General features: G+C 39.0%; 1 protein-coding gene across 1 annotated transcript in view; it reads left to right on the top strand.

The window, feature by feature from the left end:
• Positions 1 to 17,868, top strand: part of LOC144628955 (uncharacterized) — a 272,516-nt gene that overhangs the window by 215,145 nt on the left and 39,503 nt on the right. The window contains exons 22-36 of the mRNA XM_078487078.1: positions 514 to 765; positions 1,278 to 1,472; positions 2,837 to 3,022; positions 6,673 to 6,855; positions 7,044 to 7,292; positions 8,752 to 8,931; positions 9,667 to 9,852; positions 10,018 to 10,203; positions 10,718 to 11,515; positions 11,822 to 11,947; positions 12,761 to 13,166; positions 13,505 to 13,899; positions 14,003 to 14,128; positions 16,004 to 16,427; positions 16,801 to 17,198. Coding sequence (XP_078343204.1) covers positions 514 to 765; positions 1,278 to 1,472; positions 2,837 to 3,022; positions 6,673 to 6,855; positions 7,044 to 7,292; positions 8,752 to 8,931; positions 9,667 to 9,852; positions 10,018 to 10,203; positions 10,718 to 11,515; positions 11,822 to 11,947; positions 12,761 to 13,166; positions 13,505 to 13,899; positions 14,003 to 14,128; positions 16,004 to 16,427; positions 16,801 to 17,198 — 4,290 coding nt within the window. The remainder of the gene's footprint in view (positions 1 to 513; positions 766 to 1,277; positions 1,473 to 2,836; positions 3,023 to 6,672; positions 6,856 to 7,043; positions 7,293 to 8,751; positions 8,932 to 9,666; positions 9,853 to 10,017; positions 10,204 to 10,717; positions 11,516 to 11,821; positions 11,948 to 12,760; positions 13,167 to 13,504; positions 13,900 to 14,002; positions 14,129 to 16,003; positions 16,428 to 16,800; positions 17,199 to 17,868) is intronic.

Genomic DNA, 17,868 nt, shown 5'->3' with positions numbered 1-17,868 from the left:
TATTTCAGAAAATACCATGTGATTTCCATACCCTCTTCCGTAACTGACCTAAAAATCGATAGCTCATTCAGGGAATCAAAAATTAGCAAACAGGTGCTGATACATAATCCCCGCTACTAAGGGATTCTGTTAGGACCTTATTATCCCCAATGTCAGGAATTACTTAGCTTTTTCTTTACGCACATACCCATTCCAAATCAAAATGTGCAAAACATGTCCTATTTTAGACAAAAAGAACTTAAAGATTGTCTTTTTATTTGGTGCTACACATATCCAGATATATCTTTGTGTAAAAAGACGATAACTTGAATTTGTTATCCTCTTTATTGACGTTTTTATTATCAGGCATAGTACTCTGACAAGTCAACTCTGCAAGGAGATACTTGCATATCTTTCGGAAATACGATTTAGGAAACAGTATGTGTTCGTACCCAATTCATAACTTAATGTGATTTTTCAGTGCTATTAAACTGTAAAGACGGAATGCTTAATGATATCTCGTCCATATTGCAGACACCCTTCCTCCGACATTTGGTGCCACGTGTCCAGCAAGTCCGTTGATATTGTATGCAGAACGCGGCCTGCTTTCAGCACAAGTAAACTGGAACGAGCCTGTTGCTACTGACAACTCAGGAGTCTCGCCTACGGTGACGTCAAATTACCAACCACTACAGAGGCTCAATCAGGGAAATCACGTGATCATTTACACCGCTGTGGACCAATCAGGAAATAATGCTACTTGTAGCTTTACTGTCACGGTAACAGGTAACAAAAAGTTAGCTAGTTTATTTTTTAACTGAAGATAGCTCTTGTATCGGGCTTTCTCATGGTTAAGCCGTGTTTACAGGAAACTTTGAGACGAGTCCATCTACAATGTTTACACGGAAACGTTCGTGATTAATAAGCAAACGTGGTGATTATGACGCAAAAATATTGAAACAGGAAAGGAAATAGTATCCGAGGAAACGTTAAGTTATTTAGTAACTATGTCTGACGTATGGATTTAAAATTCGGGATTTTGATAACAATACGGTAAGTAAAGAAGCTAAGCATGCAGAAACCTTCCGTGTGTTTTTCTTTCATTTGCTTTTGTAAGTGGTATTCGTCACAAGTATTGGACACAAGTAACACAGGCAGGAAGGGAAATGCAAGTTTTTCATTCGCTGATTTGCACCAAAATAAATATCTATAGGCAAATTTCAATAAGTATATTTCAAGAAGCTTCCTGGCCACTAAAGTGTGATTATAAATAACAAATATCCTTTTCATTTTATCAGTTATCAATTGCACGTCGCTGTCAGTAAATCCTGGAGGTCCACTGCGCATGAGCAGCTGTGGTAATCATTATGGAGCAGAATGCAACTTTTCTTGTACGATTGGTCATCGTTTGAATGGCTCGTCAACAGTCACGTGTGTTGCCCCTGGCAATAGACCTCCAGGAACTTGGAATAATCCCTTACCTACATGTCAAGGTACGAGATATAGAAGTTATTATTTATGTAATCACGCGAGCTATTTTCAGGTGATGGTTATGGATTTCGATATTTTTGGTTACCTGGGGGAGCAGGGATGGCGCAGTAGTGAGAGCGCTCGCCTCCCACCAATGTGGCCCGGGTTCGATTCCGGCCTGGTACCATATGTGGGTTGAGTTTGTTGTTGGTTCTCGTCCTTGCTCCGAGGGTTTTTCTCCGGGTTCTCCGGTTTTCCTCCCTCCACAAAAACCAACACTTCTTAATTCCAATTCGATCGGGAATCCGAGGGCCACAGGTTTGTCAGTCGAAGACTGTTACGTGCCACCCTCGTAAAACAAAGTTGATTGATTGATTGATTGATTATTATAGGAATTTAACGATACATGTAATTAACGCGAATTTCAAAAATTCGCGTTAATTTTATGTATGTTAACTTTTTTAATATAAGCATTTGACCAGAACTTTTCCTAAATTCGCGTTAATTTTATTACGTGAACATTTTGTTCGCGTTGTTAAAATACCTCGTTATATTTCTATAATAAGGTAATATGTTTATTTTGTAAAGTACACTAAGCATGGAAAAGAAAAATCTCGGTCACTTAATTTTCCCAGCATCATAAATGGCATTCTCATAAAAACCGAGATAAACTTAAAAAGGCGAGCCGATGCTGTTCAAAGTTTATCCAATATATTAGTTTCAATATATTTTTTTCCAATTTTGTCTATCCATACCCCTTTAGTATTTTCTTTTCTTTACGTATTAATTAAAAAAGGTCGAAAGTATCGTGACCTTGGTCATTTATCCCTCGGACGTACAAGGGGGAGGGGGGTTGGGGGGGGGGCGCTCGAAGTTTTAAAAAAAGTATTAACTCTACAATGCTAAAACTTTCAGTAGCTGTTCATTCAACCCTTGCAAAAATTTTGATATGCGAACCATGTGCTCATGATATTAGACGTTGTCATGGCAACGTCACAATTGTAGGCAGGTTTGGTCAAAAATTGTCATTTCTAACATTTTTCTTTATTTTGTTTTTTTTGAAACAAAATTGTACGATTTCTTTTTTTTTATTTTTTACATTCCAGTAGCATTCTAGGATGATTTTGCATCAATTTTCGTTATTTTCTGACTTTCTAAGTAAAGAGTAAAATCCAAGATGGCGGCTATAATGACGTCATGTTACGTCACAGCCAACAAAAACTATGTCACCTTGTAGAGAACGCAAAGGGATTTCTCTGCAGTCCAAAATAATTTCGTTGTGCCTTAATAGAACCTCCGTCTGAGAGTTACTACTCCCAAAATAGTAAAGAAAACATTCAGGAATAAAGTGGTGTCAAGCTGTTTACATGCCGTTTTTTATTTACAGCAAACACGTGCCCAGCTCTACCAACCCCTTCCAACGGCATCCGGCAGAGTTGCACAGGGACCACAATAGAATATTATGACACAGTCTGTCTGTTTTCCTGTAATGTTGGATTCTACGCGCGTGGTTCCTATTTAAGAAAATGTCAAGAAAACGGAATCTGGAGTGGTAGAGATTTCCATTGCCAAGGTAAAGATAACTTTTAATGATGGGACTGTCGTTAAATTGAAAAATTAGCTTTTATTAATTTTCTTTCTTTAAATTGCCGTTCAATACTTCGGCACACTCTTTTCACATTCATTTTCATTTAGGATTACCTGTTTGGGCGCCTTTTATTTACACAAGGTTGTTCAAATTAGGCCAGACTATACTTTGAAGACTGTTCTTTCGAGTTCCGAGATCTCCGATGAACATTAGTTGATAAAAAAATGTGTTCTCGGCTGCATTCCAGAGGCGTTACCCGATTCGTCCATGCCAAAGTTGCATGCCTTGTGTAAATATTTGTATTTTATACACGAGTCGAAAACTTTAACTCCTAGAACTGCTTTCGTGCGCTACAAATCGCCAAGAAAACGACATAAAAGCAAACCTCAACAATGCGAAAATATTTCTACTTCATTTTATTACAAATACGAGTCGTAAAAGCCGATTTTAGAAAGCTTAAGTATTCACAATAGCAATTAGTGAAGAAATTTGAATATTCATATGGGCATGCTGTGACCTCACAAACAAAGAATGGTAATCCTGTGCTTAAATTACTGCTTTTCTGGTAATTTTTAGCAGTTTTCTGGGCTTAGGCAATCTTTCGAATTTCGTGATTGCATATAAGAAAGTGAAGTAAAAATATGTGCTGTCCCAAAACACTAAGGACTCAAATTTTCATTGTGACGTCAGTATTCAGCCGTTGCTCTCTCTTTCTTGGCCGTTCTGTGGATGGATTAATTCCGAGACCTACAAAGGCAATTTGGGCAACTTTTGACAATCAAGAAATGCAATCGGTGCAGTATCTTGCCGGTAGGATTGGGTGGCTCCCATTTCGCGGACAAGGCAGTTTTACCAAGCATTCCTTTCGGTCACCAGTAAGGAAGTTCCAAGTTTTCAAGCATTGCCCTAATCAAGAGAAAATAAGGGGACAGAGAGGGATACCTCCAGTCAAGGCTTTGGGATATGTCAAAGACATGAAAATGCCCCTAGGGAACGGAAGTCCGTTTCGCAACAATGCTAAATACTCCAGACACGTTTAATAAAGGTTTTAGTTGTTGTTGTTGTGACGTCCGCATAAAGCCAACCTCGATTTGGTGTTTTAAAAACCATTTAAATATTGCTTGTAATGGCGGACGAAGTGGAGCTACGTTTTGTCGATGAAAACGACTTAAAAAAAAAACAAAGAAATTGGGGATGGATGGATGGATGGATAATCTTTATTTAAAAACACGGTCAAATTCATCAGCTACAATACAACAATCTAATTATGAATAAAGAGGGGAAATATAAAAATATATGTACAAAAATAAAAAGCTGCTTTCCACGAATGCCGTGCCCTAGAGTACTCGTTCAATTAGTTTTTTAAATTGCCCAAGGGACTCTGCTTGTCTTACGTTATTGGGAAGACTGTTCCACAAGATGGCGCCACTGTACGTAAAGCTGTTTTTGTAGTAGTTAGTGCGCGGTAATGGAACATTGAGTTTGTTTTCAGAGTCCCTTAGGTTGTACGCGGTTTCTCGTTTTTCAGATTCAGAGGTGTCATTGAACTCTACAAACGGAAACCACACAGCGAAGACTAATGACCTCTAGACATTTCCTAGAACACAAACTTACGGCTCTATTCAATACATAATGCCTCTAAGTAAAACAGTGCCCCTCAGAAAGAGGTATTTCGAAAACAAAGATTCCGAGTGGGAATTAAATTCTACAATATCTTAAAGAAATTCTACAATATCTTAAAGTTCTAATGACTCGCTGGCGGGAATTGCTGATTTCAATCTTGGCAAATAATGGTAACGGGCCTACACGACTCCTACTTTCGTGGCATTTGTACCTTTGCCGTTCTATGTTAGATTCGGTCTTTCGAGCTTATTTGCTTCTGACCTTTTTCTGAGGGGCACTGTTTTATTTAGAGGCATTATGTATTGAATAGAGCCGTAAGTTTGTGTTCTAGGAAATGTCTAAAGGTCATTAGTCTTCGCTGCGTGGTTTCCGTTTGTAGAGTTCAATGACACCTCTGAATCTGTACTCTGCCACATGTTGTGCTAGTTCAGTTTGTTTTGGCTCAATTCTATTTGCAGGATATGCTTTAAACTCTCAAAATGTTCGCCCTGGACAGAAAAGATTTGATATCTTCCATGAAAGTGTAAACTACTTGCATTTTATTGCAAGTATTAATTATAGCTTTACTATGAAAGAGCTGTAAGTTGGTTTCAGAGAGACATTCTGTGTTTTAAAGGTTGTACTTCTTGCATTATTTTGATAAAGCGCTCTGTCTTTAAAGCCTGGTTCTCATATGATCGTCCCAATCGTCTCTGTCGCTTCTGTCGCTTCAAAAAGTTTGCTTGCTCCAATCACCTCAGACTTTGCAAACGGCAGAAGCGACAGAGACGATCGGGGCGATCATATGAGAACCAGCCTTAAAGCTCAATATTTAGGATTTTGTACCTCCTTTGTTCGTTGCGTTGCGTTAGCACCACATGATATAAATATAGATTTGTTCACGCGCAAGTTTGTCGACTGTTTTGCGTTTGTATGTGCCACTATATGGTTCAGTTCAGGCAGTTCTCCTTTTTCGGATAGACACTGAGAGTTGCACTGTTTTTGTGACCGGTCAAAGCTTCCAATTAACAATGCAGTAGGCAATCGAGGTGCGAAATTCTTGCCTCGAGGTCTTTTAAGGTCTGCACTTCGTTTAATTTGCAAATCTCTTCGATGGCCTTTTCATTTGGACGTTCTTCCGTCCGTTTGAGTCTCTTAGATAGAAGGCTCTTCAAAGCTTTCACGGCTAAACTAGGACTTTTCCTCTGTGCTTTTATAGAAGGAGAAACAGAAACGGATGGGCCAGAGTTTTCGCCGGGCGACACATTTTCAATTGCACGCTTTTCTCCTGTAGACTTTCTGAACTCTCAGTAGATCCTTGACTTGCATTACTTGCTGGCTCATCACTGATATTAATTCCGAAGTCTGAACGCCTGTTTGTCGCGCGTGGAAGAGACATATTGAATACTCAATATGTCTCTTCCACGCTCTCTGCCATTGTGATTAAAATTTCTCTTTCACTTACAACCTCAGAGCGAGGCTAAGCTTGATTTTGGAAACAGACTTCCGGCTAACCTATAAATAACTTTTCTGTCTTTGACATATCCCGGCCAAAGCCCTCTAAGTCCCTCTCTGTCCTCTTATTTTCTCTTGCTCTAATCGAATGGTGATTGCTCAGTCTGCAAAGAGATTGATGAGAATTTTTCTTAGAGAACGGAAAGGAATAGGCTTGAAGTTTGTTGCAAATGTACACTTTTGAATTCAGAATTTATATTCATTAAAAAAAATGGAGGGAAAGATGAGTGTTTTTTGTTGTTGTCGAAAGAAGTAAAAAACGGGCATTTTCGGATTTGCTGGAGAAAAAAACAACAATCATGTACAACAGCAATCTAGAGCAGTAGTCAGTTAGTTGGCTTTTAAAGCTATGAAAAGCATCACTTTGCCATAACAAGAGATCATTACTAATATGTGTATAGATATGTGAAGGCTGCAGATTTTTTAATCACTGCTGGTGTTTTCTACGTAGATATGCGTTGTTGGTAGTTTAAGGGTTAAGGAGTCATGCTGAAATGGCATTTTATTGCTTTATGAAGCTGTCGGCTGTGTGCCTTTGGGCATCCCACCAAGAGCCATATTACTGAACCCTTCATGTGGCGATACATATGGATCAAACTGTGTTTTTGGATGTCAAAGTGGATATAGCAGTGCCGACGGAAATGTGACAAGAACATGCTTGTCCTCTGAACAGTGGAGTGGAAACCCCATTTATTGTACAGGTATCCATATGGTTAATCTGTTGTTGTAAAATAGTAACAACGTCCATGAAAAAAAAAACGTTTTCGTTGCTTTACAAAATTGTGTTTCCCTCCTTTAGTAACTATTTCGTTCCGTTTGAAGGAATTTTTACATCGACAGAGTGACTTTTTATCGTGACCCAAGTTGATCTTTTTTCCATTATCTGCAGACAATACTCCTCCTTCCTTCAATAACACATGTCCAAACAATATGGTGTTCTACGCTCCTGAATGCTCAACCAGTGCTCTAGTTACGTGGAATGAACCAGTGGCTACTGACACCTCTGGTCACGTGTGGCTCATCTACCCTGCCATTCGTCCTCCTGTTAACTTAAGTATTGGATTGTACAATGTGTTGTATTTAGCGATAGACAGCAGTGTAAACCAAGCAAACTGCACTTTTATTGTGCAAGTAGCAAGTAAGTCATTGCAATTGTCAACATTGATGAAGTAAATTATACTAAACAGAAATAAGTATTTCAATTAAAAGAACATATGCCATATATGTACTGGAATATCCTAATTAATGAACTGCCTTCACTATTTTGTAGTTCCTGTGAGTTTCGACTCAATTATGAAACTTGGATAAGTTTCAGTTTAAGTGAATTTTAGCGCGCTGAGAGTGTTTTAGTGTAAAACGCAGAGTTAATCCTATTCTATTTGCGCAAACTGTAAAACATATTCGACTTCGTTTTTTTTTCTCGCAAAGCATAGTAATTTCCGTGTCTTTCTGAGAGATTAGTTTTTAAAAACTAATTTTAAAAACACATCAACCAAATGTGTTCTCGGGCGTGGCACAACACCCTCCTCATCCCAGATGTCTTGCTGTAATCGTGTTTTCTCGAAGAACGTACACTGACTCTATCAGTACAAAGGGGGAAAGAACACTTGTAATAATAAAATTTGGTTTGTATCTGATTTTTAAACAGTTGGTAAAAACGTATCAAACTGAATTTTCGTTAACTCTCTGTTACCTTCATCAGAGTTAAAATTGGTTCAGTTCTTGCATAATAAGTATTTTATACACCGCCGGTCTCTAGGGATGTTCCCAATGTTAAATAAACTTGTGGGAAATGCACATGCTCATTCACACAGTTACTGTCCTGGATAGAATGTAGCGCTTCTAGGAAAGTCAAGAGAAAAGTTAAGAGAGTCCAGGGGGTTACGCTTCAATCCCTTACATAAAGGATGTTTCCGAGAGAGTTCGACGTGTGCTTAGCAGAGAAAACATAAGAACCACTTTCAAGCCTGTTAAAACACTGGGCAGTATCTTTAAGAAAACAAAAGACCGCCCCGCCACAAATCAGATCAAGGGAATTGTGTACAAAGTCAAATGCAAAACATGTGATTTTGCCTTTGTGGGGGAGAGCAAAAGATCATGGAATTCGCGCCGCCCAGAGCACAAGCCTGGCACAAGATCTAATACCGAAAGCGCAATAAGATTTCACGCGGAAACAACAGACCATGACATTCATCCGGATTATGTAGAAATTTTAGAAAGAAATGTCAACAATAGGCAACAACGCCTATTCCTAGAAGCGCTACATCTATCCAGGACATTAACTGTGTGAATGAGCATGTGCATTTCCCACAAGTTTATTTAACATTGGGAACATCCCTAGAGACCGGCGGTGTATAAAATACTTATTATGCAAGAACTGAACCAATTTTAACTCTGATGAAGGTAACAGAGAGTTACCGAAAATTCAGTTTTATACGTTTTTACCAACTGTTTTAAGATCAGATACAAACCAAATTTTATTATGTCAAACACTGATCGCCTTAATAACAACACTTCTAATTTCATCTTTATATTTTAATACATCAAAGGGCTTTTCATTTGTTAACATATAATCAAAGAGAATATATTATTGACAGAGAAATCATGCCCAGCTCTCCAACCACCAGTCCACGGATCGATAACCTCTCTTTCATGTGGAAACTCATTTGGTTCCCAGGCTTCCTTCTCCTGTGATACAGGATACCGCATGAATGGGTCAAGTCAGGGCGCATGTGAAGCAGATGGGACCTGGTCAGGCAATTCAACTATATGTAACGGTAAGAAACACCACTTAACGTTTGTCGTACTTCGATTTGAGTGGCATTCAATCGAGTGAGACACATTTTCCCGCACTTTGCGCAGGCGAAATGTATTTGATTCGAGTTTTGATTGGCTAATTGGCGTTAATTTTTACGTACTTTGTGATTGATCAGGGTGTTCACTTTGGTTTTGGTTTAAAACCAAACTGCCAAAGTACGTGATAAAAAAGGAGCTTGACGTCATTACGTGATTTGTTTTCAGTGTGCCCTTTAAAAATTGTGTTATGTTAAACACTGCCATGCCATTTGAAGCAGTATTTTATTTGCATTATTTGTAACGTTTATTTAGGTTTACCGGATGTTTTACTGTACTAACTAACCGTGTTCAAATAAAGATTGTGTGTGAAGAAAGGAACTCACGAAGGGACGAACGAACGGAGGGACGAAAGAGCGAAAAAACGTCATGCCATGTCACTTTGCGTATCGCAATACCATGCTGCAGTTAGCCACTACCTCTGCAGAACCACTTTTTCATTCGCCCGTTGTAAACACTACCTCTATTGCTCTATACGGCTATAGCTAGGGGTATTGTTGTGACCTGTTGTCTATTTGTTTCTAGGAGCCTATGGCATGTTTCGTTCCAGAGGTAGTTGGTGTTTCCCATGCAAAAAAAAAAAAAAAAAAAAAAAAAAAAAAAACGACAGAAAAGTATGAAAGCTGAAGAAAACTAATGGTATATGTTTATTTTCCTAGCTATAAGATGCCCTTCTCTTCCTATCCCAACCAATGGATTTAAGAACAACTGTGTCAACGTCGTATCTGAACCTTATGATACACAGTGCAGTTTCTCTTGTAATGTTGGATACAATTTGACTGGTTCTCCAGTTAGAAGGTGCCTGGAAAACGGGACTTGGAGTGGAGAACCTTCCTATTGTCAAGGTAAGGTATAAAAATAAGAAATGACCACCGAACCAAGTGAAACTTGAAAAAGTACCACGTATTCACATCTAACATACAGCCCTGTTTCACAAAGAAACTGTCGAGAATAAACGAGCGTTCAAACCACAGCTTTTTTCTGATCCAATACCCTTTATTTCTCTCTAGTTGTAACGTGTCCGACTCTTCTAATCCCAAAAAATGGAGTTAAGGCTGACTGTACCAGCATGGTATTTGAACCTTACGGTACACAATGCACTTTTGCTTGTAATGGTGGTTACAACCTGATTGGTCCATCAACTAGACGTTGCCTGGAAAACGGGACTTGGAGTTTAGAAATGCCATTTTGCCAAGGTAAGAGTCAGGCAAAATATCGCGTTTAAGCTCAACGTTTGCCCTTGTTGATCCTCTGCCAACAGGTCTTCAAAACTGAATTATCTTGTGTACTGACTTCAAGGTGAATAAATGGCGGCTGGTTAATGGCGTCTTAGTTTTATGAAAAAAGGTAGCACTGTAACTCAGTATACCTAAAATATACCTACCTATACCTACAGTATACCAACAATATTATGTTATTGACCATGCAATGCATTTAGATGTCATTGCTATCTAACCCTGTTTACACTGCTATACTGTCCTTGGGAAGCTGTAATAGAATTCCGAAGACGGGAGGGTCTAATGTATTGTGAACTCAAGGTTCCAATCTATATTTTATAAACAAACAAGCAAATAAATTGATTTAATAGGTGTGAATGTTATAACATAAGTTATATCTGACTTGCTAGAAAGGTTGTGTGAATTTTGTAATTATAGATTCTGTTTTATTTAACACATTTCACTAAATTCCAATCATATGTTTCCTTCGTAGCGGCGTTATGCAGTCCCCCATGTTTACTGGTATCAAACACAACGGATATTTTAGCCGTCGACCATAAAACTTCAGCTGTTCGTTCCATTATTTCCGGTTTAACAAGAGCCGTTGCCATAGACGTTCATTTCAGCTTGGGTTACATATTTTGGAGCGATGTAACTGAACGAAACATCAAACGTTTCCATATTGACTTAGCAAGAACGAAAACGATCATTGCTGGCATTGGAGTTTGTGACGGATTGGCAGTGGATTGGAGGTCATCGAAGCTCTACTGGACTGATACGACATATGAGAACATATCAGTATCAGACCTAAATGGCAATAACCGACGTACATTGATTAATTTGGGGTTGGACGAACCCAGGGGAATTGCTTTGGATCTCGATAGTGGTTTTATGTTCTGGACGGACTGGGGTGCTAATCCCAAAATTGAAAGAGCTTCACTGAGCGGGAGTCAAAGACTCGCCATTGTAACAGCAAATCTCTATTGGCCTAACGGTATTGAACTTGACAAAGGAAATAAACGTATCTTTTGGGTAGATGCAACATACATGCACGACAAGGTCGAATCCGTTGACTATAAAGGCAACAATAGGAAACTACTTTACCAGCAACAATGGCTGCATCCGTTTGATGTGGCGTTTATCCCTCCTTTCTTGTTCTTTACTGACTGGGTTGCAAAGGTAGAAGTTCATCAACTGGATGCTTCCACTGGAAAAGTGCTGCGTAGTTACGGTATCAATGGCGGACAACCTATGGGCATTGTAGCATACGATAGCTCACGTCAACCTCCAGGTGTTGAAAGAGTCATTGTCTAATATTTGCACCAATTTAAGCTTTCTCCTCTCGGCACATAATCACTCTTCTTCCCCACGCTAACAACGTCGTTTTAGCGCTTTACCCCTTTTAGGAGTAAATTGAAATTGAACCACTCCCCAAGAATCAACGTGGTACCCTCTGTCATTTGTTTTTAAAATTCTCTGCAAGCATCGCGGCAGTCACTTTTATATGGGATTACTCAATACATAGTAAACTAAATGTAGGAGCATTTATTTTACGTTTATTTTACCTAAAATGATCATGTTTTCTTGTTTCACAAAGCCCCCAGTCCTTGTGCTGTAAACAATGGAGGATGCAGCCATTTTTGTGTAGTGAAAACATCTGGTTACGAATGTGTTTGTTCAACCGGTTTGGCTGTAAAGCAGGACGGAAAGACATGCGAAGAAGGTAAGCTTTTAAGATGGTTCCCGCCCAACAATCGAGCAATACAGGCAAAAATAAAGTTAACAAAGAGACCTCTTAGCATGGTAACAGCTTAAGTACAGCTAACAAAAACCTGCCAAAACTTTAGCACTCAAGCTGACCCAGCGAAAGAAAAATGGATTTGAAATTATCTATATTTCAGTTAAAACGGACGTTTCAGGCAGTTCAAAACAAAATGGCGCGCGTTTTAAGCATTTTTACGAGGTTTGACTATAATTATACCGAGAATGCTGTAGAATCTAATTACAGGGTCACTAAGACAAACTAATTTATAAAATATTTTTTAAATAGTATACAGAATGTTGCCGTGCTATGAGTAGATTTTTGGTCCTTAATTTTTGCATTCATTGCTCGAACTTTAATTGTTTATCTCTAGATACCGTTTTATTAGAAATTGGTAGACCACACGAGTCCGATACGTGGAAGCCCAAAAGTTAGTCCTTGTATAGTTTTCTTGGGAAAAAACACTTGGCTCCCTTTGTGATTCTGTCCACTCCGGGTGAGAGATAAGGTCTTTCATTTCAGGTCCACACACTTGGAGTTATCGCGGAATCTTTCACAGCATTTAAATTAAACCTCTATGTGATAAAATATTCAATGTCACTGTCTCCTAAAGAAATTCCAAGTTAGTAAATAAAGGAGTCCAAAAAGAATATATCCTTTTTCCATCCCATTATTTGGGCCGGCCCAGAAAAATACTAGTAAATAAGAACTTTGTTAAAATACCCAATGAACTGACACTAATGAAATGACACTTCTTGTTGTAACAAATTGCAGAAGTGAAAAAGTTTATCCTCTTCGTTGACGCGGACGACAAATCTACGAATTATATTTCGTTGGACGTCGAATATTTCGTCGTACAAACCTTGTTCAACCATCTTGGTAACCAGCGCCCTATTGCATTGGACTTTGATCCCGTAGAGAATCGAGTGTATTGGTCAGACGTTGCACAAGGTGTTATTCTCAGCGCTTTTTCCAATGCCACTTCAGTGAAGATTTTATTTCGCTGTAATGTCCAAACACCCGAAGGTTTAGCCATTGACCACGTGGGACGAAACATTTATTGGACTGACACAGGAACCAATAGGATTGAAGTAGCTCGACTTGATGGAACAAGTAGAAAACTGCTATTCGCGGATGGACTTGATGAGCCCAGGGCGATAGTACTTGATGAGAGAAATGGGTAAGTTAATATGCAATCGAACCTTTCTTATGTAACGACACCAAATTAAATGGATAGGAAAGACTGTTGGTATTGTGGAGGTTTCCATATTACAGAGGTAGAATTTTATGAGGTTATATCTCTTTCGGACCATGTGAACTGTCAGTAATAGGGAGGTACCCATAACTAAGAGGTGTCCGTAAGGACAGGTTCGACTGTGACAGTCATGTGCAGTAAAAATTAATGATACTCATTAGCTATTAGTATTGTAAGTTACAAAAGAGCAACCGTAGGTCTTAAGAAAAGCGCTAAATGAGTCAATTACCTGTCAAGTGCTTTTTTGTTGCTTTCTTGATCAGTATGATGTACTGGACAGACTGGGGTGCCAATCCAAAAATCGAGCAAGCTCAGATGGACGGTTCAGCGAGACGAGCCATTGTAACAGGAAACCTTGGCTGGCCAAATGGTCTCACTATCGACCAACCTGCAAACCGTCTGTTTTGGGCTGATGCCAAACTGGACAAAATTGAGGTATCAGACCTTAATGGAGGAAACAGACAGCTTATATTTTCATCTGCAGCTAATATCCATGCTTTCGGACTAGCTGTGTACAAGAACATGCTATACTGGACAGATTGGAATAGAAAAAGCATTTCACGTAACAATTTAACCAGTGGACACCTGGATATGATAGTAACTGGACTTCAACAACCAATGGACATTCACGTGTTTGACCCGTCTTTGATATTTTCAGGTACCAAGCTGATATTCTTTGAATCCCTTGAAGTAAACTTTGCACGAAGCCCTGCAATTTTTCGCAAGTTAATGAAGGTCATCTATTTTTTGTCGCTTTTCAGGTCCTCATAACTGTTCTCAAAACAATGGACTCTGCAGTGATTTGTGTCTTTTAAAGCCAGGCGGATACCAGTGCGCATGTCCAACAGGCGTTACCCTCAAGTCTGATGGAAAAAACTGCGACTATGGTGAGAAAGATTTATTTTATGTAGTTATATTTACCCAGGTGACACAGAAGAGCTCTCAGGAGCCTGTTTTTAACTGGGAAAATTCCGAGTTTTGGTGATGAGGACCAATTTCACTCCTTCCTTCCTTTCCTCGATTCCTTTATACATTTTAATTAAATAATAAATCGAATTAATTAATTAACTAATCTTCTGAAGCGAGTAGGTGGGAGGAGTGCACATGACTGTGTCGGGCACTGGGCAAAACTTGTAGCACATCTACGTTACTTTAGATGAAGTAAACAAAGGCTATATATTTGTTTTTGAACACCGTCTTCTCTCCTTATGGTACTATCTTTCCAAGCTCACGGATGTATGTGCTGAAAGCATGCGCAGAAGACTTACAGACCCAAATCTTGCTCGAACTCAAGAAATCTACATTTCCAAGATGGCGTCCAGTGCTAAACACCAAGATGTAAGATGACAAAAAGCCGCTTCGTTCAGGTCATGATCACTTTTGTAGTCTCGAAATGAGAAAAAATAATTATTATTACACTCAACTGCACAGATCTGGACAAGATCTTTTAAATGGCGACAATTTCTAAGTCTTCTAACAGTCTATCGACGATCGGCCAAATATGCAGCCGAAAGCCCTTTCACTTTTCCTCGTAATGTATTTTGCACAAAATCCGCAGCATTTAACCTTCATAAGTTTAATTTGAGCTCGTAAATGAAATACTCGACCGCCAAAAAAGAAATGTACGCATCGAATTCTTAAACGATTTTTCATTACTCACGCATGGTTGAACAAACAAAGAGAATGGCGTCTGTTGTAGGCCCTTTCAAGGCAATGTTTTTTGTTTTCTCCGTTAATGATAAAAAGACATATTTTGAGTTCTAGAATCGAACGAAAAGAATCTGAAGAATACTCAACGGCAGAAAAAAAAGTGGACATTGAGGTCTTAAAGTCTTCGCTTCCGGGTCGTTTGTCAAGGAGGAAATTCGCAAGACACACAGCATGGAATTTAACCTAAGCTACGGACTTGAAATGGAGTTTCCAGGACTTGGGCGCACAGCTAAATGCAATAATTCCACTAGACACCTAGAAAAAGAAAAAAAGGAAAAAAGGGAGGGAGTGGTGGAGACGAACCTTGGGTCGAACGCATCACCAGCGAGTATTCTAACCACTAGGCCACCAGTTAACTTGAATCGATACTGATTAATTTTAGCTAGAAGTGAAAATAAAAATAAAAGGATCTGTTAACGATAAACAAGTTTACTAGAGTGCATTGTAAGTGAACCGAAATGAAGGCCCGAGAAACGTATTTTTAACGTTTTTGACATATTTTCAATGTTTTGAACGTATCTTTTGTCCAAATCACGAAAATAAAATACCGGTAAATACCGGTAAAATCGTGGATTTTTATTCTTGTTTCGTATTTAATTTTCCGAATTCAGTGGCTCACAGCCACTTTGATTAGGTATATTTGCTTTAGATATAAAATTGAATTGGTTGGTTTTTGTGGTGGGAGGAAAATGGAGAAGGCGGAGAAAAATTAACCTTCGAACACCAACAACAAACTCAACCGCCATGTAACGCCAGGACCTGGAAAAATGCCGGGCCACATTACTGAGGGAGGTGAGCGCTCTCGACTCTTATTACTGCTCCTTCTCTACTCCCCCGCTGTTGTGCTGTGTGCGTGTTTTAATTGAAGCGAATACGAAAACGTTATGTCTTTTTGGTTGTCCCATGGTTTATACTTCCTTGAAATCTGTTTAAAGGGAGCAAGCCCAGAAACCTTCCCTTGGCGAGTTGATTGAGTAAAGTAACTGACTAGTGCATAGTCCCCAATATATCAGGAAGTGTAACGGGTATACCATGTTTTCCCTCTTCAAAAGGTATGTTCCACAAGACAAGCTCAGAGAAATTTATGATCTTTGCTGAAGCAGATATGGGAGAAATTTACAAGGTTCCTCTCGCAGTACCGGAAACGCCTTGCCTTCCCCTTGGAATTAACACGATCATTTCAAGACCTGTAGCTGTTGATTATGATCCAGTTGAGGGCAAAATCTACTGGACAGATGTGACCTTAAAACTGATTGCTAGAGCATTTCCAAATGGGTCTTCAGTTGAAGTCATTGCACAGAGTAATGTGACTACTCCAAATGGGCTGACGGTGGATTCTGTCGGACGACTTTTATACTGGACCGATTCGGGAACAAGTAAAATTGAGGTGGCGAGGCTAGATGGGTCATTTAGAAAAAGACTTATCACATCAAGTATTGACCAGCCCAGGGCAATAATCCTCGATATTCCAGATGGGTAATTCAGAAATTAAAAGCACTTGTTCCATGGCTTTTGAGTCACTTATAACCATTCCTCGTTCATTACATCCTTACTTTCAAAATGGTTTTCTCTAGCCAGCTAGGCCTCGGCGGAATTGAAGGAGATGATTGAAAACATTTGGCTTTGTTACGTATTTTATCTGAGACACTTTGGGACGTTATTAAATCTAACACGCTATCCAAAATCTACGATTTCAGACGAAAAAAATTCTCTGAAGTCCACATAATTATCTTAAGTCTGCAGCTTATATTCGGTTTACTTAAACTTGGAATTGATGGACTTTCGAATAATAGGAAAATGCGCTAATATATTATTATTTTTTTTTATTGACGTAAAATTTTTATTTTAGAAAGATGTACTGGAGTGACTGGGGATCATTCCCAAAGATTGAACAAGCAAACATCGACGGTTCTTCCAGGACAACTCTTGTTAGTTCCAGACTGATATGGGTGACCTCACTCGCATTGGATTACCAAAATAGACTGCTGTATTGGTGCGATGCGAAACTTGATAAGATCGAAAGGGTTGACCTCCAAGGAAATAACCGCGTACTAATACTGGACTTATCATCACAACAAACGCATCCATTTGGACTCGCTCTGGCTGGTGACATTCTCTACTGGTCTGACTGGAACAGCCAGAGTGTTCTCAAGTTCAACATGTCAGCTGCTCAAATTGAAGTCTTGGTTCATGGGATGGGACGTCCAATGGAATTGCATATTTATGATCAAGCCAAAGTGTTAAATGGTAGGCATGTCTCAGGATATTTGATTGTTCGTGAAGTATCTTGTGACTTATTCTAATGGAGCATTAGTTTACTAGATGCTTTGAATGAATACATGTAGAGAGAAAAAGGGAAACACTTTCAGATTTTAATTGACCAGCTTGTTGAATGCTCCTCTCGCTTTTTCCACGCGGTTCTTGATGTTGTCCTCAGCTCACCAGTGCTTGGTTATTCTTGCTCCTTGGAAATCCTAGGGCACTCCTAGACAACTTAACAAGACTACAATTGTTTACATAATTGGACAGGTTATACAGTACACTACATACTACGCCGATATATGCTTTGACACAAAGTGCCATCTATCATCTATCACACTTCCCGTGTTAATACAAAGTGAACGTTTTCACAAGATGTGTCTTTAAAGGCAAAGTATTCACTGAGTATTTTTTGGTGCATTGTGTATAATATTGTTCGTTTTATAAACATACTAAGAACGAATTTGTGACCTTTTTACAGAAGAATTCCGAACGCTTTTATAAGATTCTCAGAAGATTGAGCATTTTCAACAATTTTCCGAAGATTCCCGAAGATATCCGAAGTTTCCCGAAGTATCCGATGATCCTGCTTTCGATCAAACAAAGTATCAAACATTATTGACCTCAACGATATCACCAATAAGTGTTCATTTGTTTT

Source organism: Oculina patagonica, chromosome 10, assembly GCF_052425735.1.
Source record: "Oculina patagonica isolate OP01 chromosome 10, crgOcupat, whole genome shotgun sequence".
NCBI lineage: Eukaryota > Metazoa > Cnidaria > Anthozoa > Scleractinia > Oculinidae > Oculina > Oculina patagonica.
Note: the sequence above shows the minus strand (reverse complement) of the source record. Positions and strands in the feature narration are given on the sequence as shown.